The sequence below is a fragment of the Oryzias latipes genome, chromosome 22 (assembly GCF_053564925.1).
Source record: "Oryzias latipes strain Hd-rR chromosome 22, Olatipes_Hd-rR_3.1".
NCBI lineage: Eukaryota > Metazoa > Chordata > Actinopteri > Beloniformes > Adrianichthyidae > Oryzias > Oryzias latipes.
The window spans coordinates 7,262,222-7,275,770 of record NC_136258.1 but is presented as its reverse complement, the minus strand read 5'-3'; the positions used below and the strand labels follow the sequence as shown (position 1 = coordinate 7,275,770).

Genomic DNA, 13,549 nt, shown 5'->3' with positions numbered 1-13,549 from the left:
TCTTTTTAATAATCAAAGCATTATTCTTAATCTACACAACAGATAGTTCCGGACTTCACCTGTGGTCAGGTGCGCTTTGAAGTGCAGAGCTGTAACTAGCAGTTTAGTGAGATGACATCATCATTGATAGAGATGTGGATTGTGTTTGATTACACAACCTGCGGAAACAAATGTCACGCTACTCTTTCAGGTCAGATCCATTTCTCAGGAACTTCTAGGGGCTGCGTGTTCGAGTTGTGGCAATTTAATAAGACACAGATCAGATTTCCTTTAAACAAAACAGAGCAAGCAAATCTAAATACTCTGAATTTATGATTTATCAAGCCTAGTCTGACATTTGGAGACTTAGGTGTGTTTAAAGTAAAAAAAAAAGCTTTGTATTTTTTGTCCTGGAGATTGAGATCATAGGAGGAGATTTGGTTTCAAGTACCCAGTTGTTCGCACCACTTTAAAATAAATGTGTTTTTCTTTTGTTGGTGTTAAACTTTCGAATTTACAACAAAATGATTTGAAAAGTTTCACACTTAGCCAGTTTAAACATGTGTTTAGGAGAATCAAATTGGAGAGTTATGTTAAAGGTATTTAATGTCACCTTGCTTCTTTGCGTGCTTGTCTTGTAGTATTGACGGTGCCATCCAAACGGGCGTAAAACAAGACATTTGTTTTTTTCTGCCTACCCCCTTCCATTGAAGTTGTTGTGTTGTGATTGTTGCATGAATTTGTGTTTCTGATGTTCCTGATGCTTAATGAAAGGATTTTCATACATAAATGTTCTGGTTCTGGTGCCACATTGAGCTGGCCCGTAGGGAACCGGCTCATTTCTGCCTCTCAGCCTGCTGTGGTTTTAGAAATCCTGATTTCTGTGGCCCACATCTGAAAGGCCGTCTGCTAGAGGATAAAACATTGTCACTGCTTCATCCCATCTCACCTGAGTAGGTATCTGTGCTCGTAGAACATTGTGCTCTGTTTCCATGGAGACGCCTGGAGCGGCAGTTGACAAGTGTGGGCTGTGGCTGTCTGCAGCCGGACTGGGCATTCCTTGCTGATTCTCACTGGTCTTCACGTCTGATCCGTTTCCGAAAGCTAAGATGGCATTTTCTGCACGAAAGAAGCAAAATCAGATTCATTTACTTTTTTTTTTTTACTCTGAACTTTTTGTTGGAAACTTAAAAACACAAAATGTGACTGTTCCAGTTTACTTTTCAATTGTTTGCTTGATGGTAAAATTGCAACCCACAATAATAATAATCATACAAAATAATAAGCCAGTAATACTAAGGCACTGACGACTAATTTCTCGTCAAAAGCCCAAACTCTGCTGGTTTTACACCCAAACACTGAATTTGAAATCAGCCTCACAGCACGCCACGCTGTGAGGGGTTTGAAAAGCAAAAACAAACCTAAATCCCCTTCACCATGTTTCTATGAGTGGTCTGTGAGAGAAACCGTGCTGTGTTACAAACAAAACACAACAAGTGGGACAAAAGTCAAATCAAGTCAAAACTTAGTTTGAAGATGGACATAGTTAAAAAGGATCCACTGCTCAGTTTGACAGAAGAGAGACATTGCTTCGCTTTTAAAATACAGAACATTTTACAACAAATAGACATGGATTTGAGTTTGGATTTGAGGTTTAGAGGTGTTTCAGTGGGAAAAGAGCACAATTTATTTGATACCTTTACAGAACTTTTACAGCTGGTGTCTTGTGTCTCAGAATGACAGTGTGGTACAGAAGCTACACAGCCCAGAACAGGAGGGACTCCTGTTCTGTTCTGTTTTTTGCTAAAAAAAAAGTATTCAAATGTATTTTTTAAACGTTTTTATCTTCAGAATACAGTGGACACATAAATAATCATCTCAAAATGCTCATATCAATAAGATTTTTACCTCATAAAATCGGTGACGTCATATCCGCCACATAAAAAATTGTAGTGAGCGTGGCGTCTGAATTGCTTTACTACATAGTACTGCGGTTTTTCGTTTTTTAGTAGTTAGGGTGGGAAGTTGGAAACACCCTTAGTATGTTCTGCCAGAATACAAAAAAGTATTCAAGAATAGCAAAAACAAATCCTTCACACCAGGGTTTTTTTCCCCAAAACGTTTAAAGCCACCGTGCCCCCTGCAGGACAAGGCCCAAAACCCACAAGTGTCATGAACCACCAAACACGAATTCCCTCCAACTGCTTTGTCCCTGTATAGCCAAGGGATGGCCAACTCTGGTCCTCCAGAGCCTCCACCCTGCCTGTTTTCCAGTTTCCCTGGCACTGCCTGATGCTAATACTTAAATCCGGTTTGTCAATTCAATCAGGATGTGGAATCACTTGGGTCAGCCAATCAGCAGCAAGCTGGTCAGGGAGGACTGGAAGACAGGCAGGGTTGTGGCTCTTGAGGACCAAGGGTTGGCCAGCCCTGTTCTAGCCTGTCTGTTTATTTGTTTGTTTTTATTTTACATAAAATGTTTAAACCGAAGAATTTTAACATTTATCATGACAATAAATCTCTTGAATCTCTAAAATAATGCATCATCATTTATTTCTGCTGCATAACTTTGTCAACACCATTCCAAGCATGTCTAACCTGTGTTTAATCTGAGTGAATAATGCAGAGATATTTTTAGAAATGTAAAATCATGTTTTTTCTCCACCTGTGGAGGATCCGATGTCAGCTTTTATCAGTGAACGCAGGCAGGAAAGAAGCCTCAGCTTCTTCATCTGAACAGGCTCAACTTTTGACCCCATTCGCACTTTTCTCCACTTTGCAAAACCTTAAAAAAGGCCGAGGCTCAGGAAGTTGAAGCTCATTTTAGAAAGTCTCACCTGAACAGCATCACGAGCCAAAAGTAGCTGGAGGAAACTGCAGAAACGCCTTTAAAATTGTTCCATTGTTAGGTGAAGAATGAAACATTTTGAAGAGCCAAAGAAGAAAGAAGTTCAAACGCACTTTAGCACCCATGAGTTCATATGAATAATTGTGGAAATAACTATACTTAATCTTGATATATTGGAATTGAACTTTTGCAGTGTTGTTGGCTTTAGGGTCCAGTTTAAACCTTGAACTTAAACTCTAAACCCTAAATCATCTTTTTTTTTTTTCTTTTCAGTGAGAGGCAGACAGGATGAAGAGCAACAGATTGAGAAAACACCAGCACCACCTCAACAAGAAAAAAAAATAAAGATCAACCTTGTGCTTTTAAAGTGTTAGAAAGAAAAGGATGAACAAAGGAATGGATTTTTGAACCAAACTGAAGGTAACATGTTTTTTTGTTGGTGCTGTGCAGACAGGAAGGAGCATGTGATGCAGCTGCTGGCTGGTTAGAGTGAGCGACCGTTGCTTATTGCTTTGTTTTCTTGGTCGTGTTTTTGGGGGTTATTTCATTCGTGCTGACTCTGTTGTGCTTTGGCGTCGAGTTTTGTTTAGTTCTCTGCTCAGTTTTGTGATGGGTCATGAAGCTTGACCACACAAATGAAGAGAAGTCTGCTGATCTGCAGCAGTAGATGCCTTGGGACATCACTCCCAATGTCAAAGTGCCTAGGATAGGACAAGGGTTAGGGTCAGAAAGAAGTGAATTCCAGAGCGGACAAAAGCTCCGCCCTCCTCGGTGGTGAGGTGAGCATGAGAGGAAGAAGATCGATGACAACAGAAGGGAGAGGAGAGTCAGAGGAACGCAGAGAAATATGCAGGTGTGAGGCTGTAAATGGCTTTGTAGGTCAGCAGAGGGATTTTGAATTTGACATGAAACTGAACCGGGAGCCAAAGGAACAGCTGGAGATTCGGAGTAATGGCATAAATGAGTTTTCTGGTAACAAGACAAGCCGCTGAATTATGGACCAACCAAAGCTCATGGACCCATTTGCTGAAACCCGCAATCATCTTAAGGAGAGGAACTGCAGGGGTATGGGCGGGTAAGGGACAGGCGAAGGAGGTCAATGTTGCTTGGATGGGGGTAAGCAGTAGGTATTGATGTTCACACGCAGCTCTGATAGAACTGTGGAGATATAAATATTTGCTTAACTTCACAAAAAGATCATAACAGTATTTGGTCATCTGACAACTGGAACTGCGGTTACATATACAACTGCTAAAGCTCGATGCATCTGCAGAATCCTCAAGATTAGCTAGCGCCGCCCGATTAAAAAAAAAAAATCTTTGGCTCAGTCATGAATGTAGACGACGGGAGTCAGTCAGGCGTGGATGACGCCTTTACGAAATCGGGTGACAGCTAGACGGCCACAGGGTGGTGGCATCCGGATCGCTGGCTGGACACAGCACTGATTGGACGATGTTTAAAAGTCTCCGGACGGTGGCCGTCCATATTAGGGGCCAGCCGCCCAGTAGCCTGGGGGTATATAAACAGCGGTCCATTCTGCACCACTGGTCATTCGCAAATTAGATTTTAAGCACACATTATAATCTTGTCAATTTACAAATGTACACTTTGTTAGACAACATAACTTCAAAGAAAGAACAATGCTCTGTCTTCTTCGTATTCTTCTCAGCATCAACCGCAATTAATAAATATGCAAGTCTTGGAGTCACTGTGGCGCTATCAACGCCACCATGAGTTTTGTGGAGCATCAATGCCGTCTGCCTATTTGGACCCACGGTGGCCGGGATTGCTAGACTGCCTTCCAGTCATTGCCGGGCCCCCGGCCCACGCCAACATGGATGGATGGTGGCAGTGGGACGACAAGACGGGGGCAGGGGGTGGCAGTTGTAAATTGGCCGATCAACAGACGATTTTGGGGACCTTGGAGACCCAAAATCTTCTCCAAGGTCATGAGTAAATGTGCCGCGCTGCAAGCTTCCTGCCACCCGACTGTCACTGTCGCAGGTTCTGCAGAAAGTTAAATCTTGGTCATTTGCCCGAAACACATCTGTGAGCAGATCAAGGATCAGCTAATAAAATCACATAAAACTGCTTGTTCCTAAAGTTGAGAGAAAGTATCATGGAGCCACCATGTTGTTCTGGAGTTGGAGAACATTGTGATTGAAGGAAAAATGAGCCCCGGCCTGTTTCTTTTTTTTGTATTTAACAGGAAGAGATAGAACAGATGTGTAGGTGTGAATTCAATTTAATGAACAAAAGAGATCCTGTCAACGTTTCAGGAAGAAAATAGGTAACTTTTCATATTCAGCCGTCACACTCTCTTGGTGTCATGTAAATAACAGCCGTTCAACAAACTGTGGAGGTGTTCAAACTGGAAAGTGAGACAACTTTGGAGAGGAAAAGGGAACTTCTGCCCTAAAATGCACTAACTGCTTTCTGTTAATGCAACCAAAAAAGAATGTTCCTTCTGAATGAAGAATGTTCCACCTTTGCAGCTTTTTGCATTGCTCCAGTTAAAACCCTTCAAAAACAACATCTGCCAATGGCCTTTCTACACCTGCAGTTCCAGTAACTCCATCACTTTCTGGAAGATTTAAGACTAACTGAAACTCATTAGTAAAGACGTTGGGGGCACTACTGAGCTAACATTCTAAATTCCTACGCTGGAAAAAATCCATAAACTGAACATTACTGAATTCTGTTTACAAGCTATAGGTGGCTTCATGTTGACATCAGCTTTAAATGAGGAGTAGCAGTAGAAGAAAGGTAAGGAACAATATGAAATAGAATGTATAGAGTAACTTGGACTGCATTCAGCAATCAGACTTTTCCACGGGCCTCTTACAGTAAGAGACCTTCACAGTGTTACATGATTTACATGATGCTTCACCCCCCCCCAGGGAAACGCTAAACCTCAAGGCCTTGGGGTTGCTGCAGCCAGAATGACATGATGATGTGATAAATGAAGATTCTCCCAGCATTCATTTTCATTCAGTGACTGGCCCAGTGTTTGCATGAAAGTCACTTCAATTAAAACCTACCCAAATGAAGTCACGACAAGGAGAATGATCAATTCATCTTCTCAATGATGAATGCTGATGCCCGCTTGTGAGAATTGTATTCTCATTGTATCGGTTCACATTAAAAAGCTTCAGCTTTCAGAGACAGCCGACTTGTGTTTAGTGAGAGCCGTCAGTTGACATACCAACATTGATTTCTCACAGGATCATAACAAATTGATTCCTTCTCTTTAGGTACTTTGCTTTTGCAAACACGTTTCTGCAGCAATCAATTCCGATGTTTCGTTGCCTCCCTCCTCTGATGAAACAGTGAGCATCAAGATGGCGGGAAGATGGAAAATCAGACGGGTGACCCTCCTGCTTGCATCAGCTGCAAAGCCAATCACTATCACCACCAGTCAATCTGTTCCACTGATGAGAGGGTGAAGAAATGCTGCCATGTGTTGCATGCTGGACAGGAAGTGGCAACACGCCGATTTCACTTAAACCTTCTACTGCTGGTGGGTTGTATGAAGCTTTCACTAACAAGACGTTTAACTCTGGTGGTTTAGAAGACAGATGCCGAAAGAGGAATCCAAAAAGTTCGAGTAAACCTTGACCTGCTCATCAACAAGCTGGTGTTGGACTGAAACCTGATCCTCTGCTCTGTCTGCAGATCCTTTTTTTTTTTATTGCGCTCCACTTTATTCTATTTTTCATACTTGTATTTTTATTGGTTCTTGTATATATTTTGATTAGATTTAAAGTATTCACCACTCGAAGGCTGCTACAATTGCTACAATATGATGTACTGCAACAATAAAGGCTTCTGATTCTTCTGATTGTGTTATGATGCTTCTACACAATGAAAAGATATATCGATTACCTGTCTGAAGGGTTCAGGTCTCTCTCTATACAGCTACCACTAGGGTTTTTTTGACAGAGAACGTAGCCTTGAGGATCTGCCATCTAGTCTCTTCCATGTTGAACATCCCCATAACCATCTAAGTGGCTTTAATGCCAGATGTCCAAACCACCTTAACTGTGTCTTCTTCATTTAGAAGAGTAATGGCTCGTTTCTGGACTCTTTCCAGATGGCTGTGCCCCATCTCTCGGAGAAACCATGGCAACCCTGAAAAGGAGGCGTATTTCCATCAACTGTGATCTTGACTGCTGTCTCCCAACTGACAGCTTTTAGATGAGCGTAAAGACATAGGTTGACTGAAAATGAGAGCTCTGTCTTCAGACTTCACTACAACAGACAGGTACGAAGTCTGCATCACAGCTCCGATCTGTTGGTCCTTATCTCACTTGAGAACACAACGGCGAGGAAGAGGAAGGGGCTTGTCTGAATTAGCAGGAGTCATTTCATGTTTTTTCAGATAAGGACCTTGTCTTCGCTCTTGGAGGAGCTAATCCAAGCTGCTTCACTGCAAACGGCTTCAGAAGAATGAAGAATGAACTGTGTCGGTAACGAAGGGAAAGTTCAACTCTCACTGGAAAAGACTTTAGGTTTTTTGGTCAGCAAACAAAACTCCAGACTTCTCAGTTAAGGTAACCTCTGTGATATTCTGTGGAACACCTAAACTTTGCCTCGATAAGGTTAGAGTGCAGATCTAGTCTTTTTTGGCGACATTGTCTCCCATACGCCCTCCTATAACCCCACCTCCTTCTCTTTATTTAAGGGAGATGGCACAGGTGACATTGGCCTCCATCATAACTGCTCCTTCAGTCGGACAACACATTTTATTGCATACATACAGTATGTATCCCTTGTGCTATCCTAGGCACTTTGACATTGGGAGTTGGGTCATATAGACCCCACAAGACAGTGCGCTGAACTTTTTTAAAAAATATTTGTGATCTTCACTGGTGTCCATGGATTACATGAAATCTTTCCACCTTTCTCCACCTTTGTCATGGTAAGGAGAACACGTCAATGGTCATTTTGACCCCATAGCACAAGGGTTACACTGTAAGTATGTAACAATAAATCTGCTGATTCTGACTGCCATAAAACAAGAGAACTGGACGCACAAACTTGCCTCGAAGATTCCTCAAGGATTATTTCAAGCCACTGTTCTCTGCACGTAACCAGACTTTCCCCCAAAACTAGGCTTCAGCTATTGACCAAAGTTTCTTCATCAGTACTTTAGGGTAGACTTTTTAAGGGAGGCAGAGGAATTCAATTCTCCTTTAACCCTTGTGTTATCTTAGATGACCCCACCTTTACATTGACGTGTTCTCCCTACCATGACAAAGGTGGATAAAGGTGGAAAGATTTCATGTAATCCATGGACACCAGTGAAGATCACAAATCATTGAAGAAAAAAGGTTCAGAGCACTGTCTAGTGGGTCCAGATGACCCAACTCCCAATGTTAAAGTGCCTAGGATAGCACAAGGGATAAATAAAACATCCAGCGTCTTGAGAAACCATTGTTTCTTCTCACAGAGAAGAGCTCATATTCAAGCAAAAGCTTTTATAAAAAAATAGTTTGTAATTTTTGTTAAACTATTCATTTTGCCCTTTAAATCTTGCTTGATGATTTGAAGGCATCGGCTCCTGGAACCGGAATGCTGTGGGGTGTGGTGTCAGTGGGACGGCCGCATGCCTAAGCAGCACAAGTTTGCATTTTAAGCTCAGAAGCACGTAGTGATCTCCCAGCAGGCTGGAAGATGAGAGGTGCATCTCCAGCTGTTCATCACCCGTCCTCATGCAGAGAAGAAGCACCAACTGATATCTACAGTCGTGAGCCTTTGTGACAGCATTTTGAATAGTTTTAGATGCAGGAGCTTTAACACCTATTGTCACATCTTTTACAAATTTTTTTCCCCAAGCACTTTTTTCGTCTTCTCACTTCACAGTGTACCCAGAGGCAGAGGAACACATCACGGGCACGCCACTCTCCTGTCCCAGAGCTACATAGCTAATATCCCTCCAATTTAACCGACAGAGAAAATTTTAATAACTGCAAAAATAAATTAGCTTTGCCTCCATCTGTCCTTTTCTTTTACCTGACACACTCAGCTTTCATAAAATGGAGAAGTCCAGAGTTACTATTCTGCATCGTGATTCAGCTCTTATTGCTGTGATGAGGAAATAAAGCAGGGTGACAGCTGTTTTTAAAACCTGAGAGCACTTACCCAGGAGAGGGACATTATTCTCAGCAGTTTTCTCCTCTCCTGTCTGCAAGCAACTGTACTGTTTCCTGCCGCTATTCTCTTTGTTCGCCTCATTAATTTGGAGGCAGGAAACCAAATTACGTTCAATTACAAAGTCATCAAAGGCCATCTGAAGTCCTGCCTCAGCAAGCTGGCCTAGAAACAGTGGGGAGGCCTGAGCAAAACAACACCGAGTTCTTTTACAGAGAGGGAAAAGCCTCCAAAGGCTCCAAGAGAAATGACTTCACGGATAAGTTGTAGTCGCCACGTTTAGGAGAAAAAGCGTCCCCAAGGACAAGACAGTGTTCCGCCTGACGTAAAATAAACGAAAATTCATTTTCCCAGTTGTTGGTTTTAGCAGAGACTCCTCGCCTAGCCATAATATTTCCAGAATTAGATACAAGAAGCCAGTAAAGTTTGAATTGTGGCTGTTTGTTACTGAAACGAAATAACGACTGCTTCACAGACATGCCACTAAAGTGGCCTTCTCTTTTCTTACCACAGTATTGCTGCTGTTGTGGACGTATTACTCCTCCAATGAAGCTGCTATTCAGGGCAACACTAAAAGTAAGATCTGCCTTATTTGTTAACAAAAAAACAAGGATATTTGAATCACGATAGTTTACTAAATGTGTAGACTTACATGTTACAGATTAATTTTAGGCTCTTGCTAGAAACCTAAAATGACTTTGAAAGTTAAAGCAACACAAGTCACTTAAAAAATCTGAATGGTTGGCAACTATCTCAAGGGTTGTATACATTTTTAAATAAAAAATGCAAAAACTAAAATCCAAATAGGACTGTTTGCATTCAATCAGTGTCTCTAAGTTCCTGGAACCTGACAAAGTTAAGAGGGTGGATGACCACAGAAGCTGTTGGTGGCTAGTGAAAATGAAGGAACTTGTCAGAGAGCTCACGAAGTGGCTCGAGAAGTTTAAAGAGTATAATTTTAAAACCATCTACTGTCCTGGGATACATAGTAAAGAGACAGTTTCTCCGGTGCTTGTAAATACCCTTTCCCAGCCAGTGATGGTCAAACTTGGGGCACTGCAGTGTGAGATGCACTCAGACATCAACCATGTGCGATGCACTGTTTGCTTCATGATTTGCACTCATCGCAGTTTTTAATCATACATGCAGTGCTGGTCTTTCATCTAAGCCCCGCCCCAAAGCGTGAGAAAGGGTCCAAAAAGTCAAAAATGAAGATTTCTGACTCGAAATTTGAGAAAAAGGTGAAAGTGAAAATTTGAGTTTTGACACTTAAATAAATGCCCAACATTTGAAACTGGAAAAAAAATCAAGGTTACAAACGACTTGAAGAAATTCTCATTCTCTTTTTCAAAGTCTGCTTTGGATTTTATTTATTTAAAGTTTCAACACCAGTTTTTTAGCTTTCAGTTTGAAGATGTTGTATTTCGGTTTTCAAAACCTTTGGCACCAGAACCTCATTCCAAAACCCTCCATGACAGAAGTATCACTAAAATTAAAGTGTCATGAATTAAAGAACTCTCACAGGAAGTAGGATGCTTGCAAAACCAGCCGTGTCCAGAATCCGTGCCCTCTCTGGCTCATGTTAGTCTTTGTGGGAGAGACAGTCGTACTGCAGGAGTGTAAAAACTGAACAGAGTCTAATGAACTTTGTTCGCCTGACCCTATGTTGTGTGTCAGAGTTTCCTAACTTTCCCAGTTCTGGTTGTGTGTCAGTGTTGTCTTTGTTGTGTTTTTGGAGCTGCTACTCACTCAGGCAAACGTTGTCTTGGAAAAAAGCGAGGAAGTCGCCGCACTGATCCCTGTAGTTCCCACTCGCTGTGCACGAGCACCAGGGCCCCACGTTGGATGTGGAGTTGTCAAGATAGTTGGGTGTTATTGTGCTTCCTGTGGAGAGGGGAGGGAGGGGGGGCACTTGAATTACACAGTCTCACATTAGATTGTGACTTTGACCTCAGGTTGCCTCGCAGAAAGTCAGGTGTGATTTCTTCTTCAGCTGAACTGAGCTGAATATTTAACACTTCCTGCAGTCTGTTATTATTCCTGCTCCCCTGCCTGCTGCTCTGTACCTTTCTGAGGAGCTCTGCATGTAAACACACTCTAAGTCTCTAAAGCAGTTTGGCTTATGGTACTTTTGTGCTGCATTGTTTTTCTGTGGTTTCAAACCTCTGCTTTTTCAACTCGTTATTGTCTCGTTCTGTTTAGCTGGATCCAGTCCTGCTCTGTGGTTTTGGCACTTCATGTTTGCTCACTTTAAGTGGTTATTTCTTCTTCCCCTGTTTGTCAGTTAAACTCATTACCAGCTTTGCAGTTCTGTATTTTCTGGTTTGAATTCATTTGATGAGATTTTGAATACTATGAAGGCATTTGCAATTTCAGAAAAATGCACAGAAACAGTAACTGCCGGAGTTTAATAACACTGAAGCAGAATTATGCTTGATTTAATCTTGTGATTATGACTGTACTCTGGATACACTGTAATTTTCTATCATCCAGCGTTCTGCTAATCAGGTTAAAAATGAAGTCTTGATCTGAATGCAAATGATTCTGAGGAGGTGAGTGTGTGGAATTCAAACATGGGCAGATGAAAGTCCTTTTGTTTTTTGGTCAGTTGAGCCCAAAGTATTTTTGTTGCTACAATTTGCACATGTGGTTGAATGTGTTGGGGATGTGTTGGGGGTGTGTTGGGGGTGTGTTGTATCTGTTATAAACATGAAAGATTTCTAGGGGTGTATTTTCGGAGTGGAAAACCTTGCGTTTGATCTGTATTCAGACTATCGTCAAGCAGTCTTTCCTGCTTCGAACCAAAGCTACTAAACAAAACCACATGACTAAAGTTCTCTTCAGTCATTGGCCAAGAATTAGAAGGGCGGGGCAAAGCAATGTGATGCAAACTTTATATTTCACTGATCAATTGTGATCGTCTGTATCAACGTCAAGTACAATCCTTAGAGCAAGTCAGCAGTTTTTCTGTTTGATAACACGACAATCTTTGGTTAACATTTATTCCTAATCTGTTTACATCACGTGACCACCGGCTACGGTGGCTGTTTTGGTCCAGTTGTTCCGCTCTGAGCAAAGAGCCTATTCAGACTCAGGAATCACTCAGAGGGACCCGAAGCTCAGTCTGATTGGAAACGAACCAAAGATGAGTCAGAGAGCCTTTCCTGGCTCCAGACTCGGGTTCACTTTAAGCAAACCAAATGTGTCCAGTCTGAAAACGCCCTTGATTTGGGTAGAAAAGAAAAATTGAATCCAGTGCTGAGTTTAAGGGGCTTTTGGAGTGCAGATGAATTGCATTTGTCCTATTAGGTGAATGCATGAATATTGTCCTGCATACAGTTTAGATCTGAGCTGGTAATGCTGGAAAGTGAAAAAATAATCCTACTCTGAGTTTAACCTCTACTTCATTTTTACTTCTCAGTCATTGTCAGAGACTGTTGCAGTTTTTTTCCCTTAACACTCCACTTTTTGACCAATCAAACCAAACAACCTCTCTTCACTGTCATCCTGCAAAGGTTCAGTCTGCTTTCGTTGGGCTAAAATGACATGTTTAAACTGAACGTTTTTTTTAATCCTTTGGTACAATAAGTGATTGCTTTCCCCCCCCCCCCAAAGCACAACTTTCCACTCCCACCCGCACTCACTGTTGCATCAGGGACAATTCAGTCGAAACAGCGGTCGATAGATGTAATTGCAGTACTTATGATGCCAGCAACGCGCCTGTGTACGCTGCAGCCACATTAATCAGCAATCTATCGATCTTCCAGGCGCGCCTCTCATCACAATCCTTGAGATTCATTCTTTTGAATTCTGTTCCGTTCACTGGTCTGCAAGCCGCTGTCCATTCTTTGATATCCTTTCGTTCCCAGTCCATCACAGAGGCTAGTTAAGCAAGAAAGATGTCGTACTAACCTATCAGGCCATTGTAGGCCAGAAGACATGCTCCAAAGTTGTCCTGCTTGCAGCCGCTGGCGCTCAGCTCTGACGGCTCGCAATCATGCTGAAACTGCCTCCAGCGGGACCTGTGGGAGCAGAAACAGGACAGGCATCTTCAGCTTCCATTGCTCATCTACATGAATGTACTCCAACATCCTCTCCCTGTTTTTCCTGACTAGTTCATCAGTTCAATCAGTCACCCCCACCCCATCCATCCCTCCTATTCTTTCTATATTCTCAGCCAGTAGTCGTGTGACAAACTTCATCTCAGTTCTTAAAATACCGTGGGCTCTGCGTGCCAGGCCGGGCTGAGAGGAGATAAGACAAGCACGGATGTTTCAAACACATACAAACTTCCCTCTTTACCTTTTTACAAGGCAGCCAGACATCAAGCCTCATAACCATCATCATCATAAAGCACTATTGTGGCCATCACATCGTATCTCTGCTCACCTATCTATTAGCATTTACAACAGGATCCCCTCGAGGCGCCACAACTTTCTGCTGTGCCCCCATTTTTCATGTCATTATAATGATGTGCGTAAAACTCAAAGGCTGTTCTGTGCTGGCGGCTGGTTAATGCCGACTGACTGGTGCGGGATTGCTGTGCCTTGAGATGTTCCATTCATCGTC

The 13,549-nt window shown here is 42.3% G+C and overlaps 1 protein-coding gene across 3 annotated transcripts in view; it reads right to left on the bottom strand.

Moving 5' to 3' along the window:
- The window catches only part of gfra4a (GDNF family receptor alpha 4a), a 181,255-nt gene that overhangs the window by 4,738 nt on the left and 162,968 nt on the right, over window positions 1-13,549 (bottom strand). For all 3 annotated transcript variants that reach the window (XM_078940968.1, XM_078940970.1, XM_078940969.1), the window contains 3 exons: window positions 12,893-13,002; window positions 10,730-10,864; window positions 929-1,098 (listed from right to left, as the gene is read on the bottom strand). In XM_078940968.1, coding sequence (XP_078797094.1) covers window positions 929-1,098; window positions 10,730-10,864; window positions 12,893-13,002 — 415 coding nt within the window. The remainder of the gene's footprint in view (window positions 1-928; window positions 1,099-10,729; window positions 10,865-12,892; window positions 13,003-13,549) is intronic.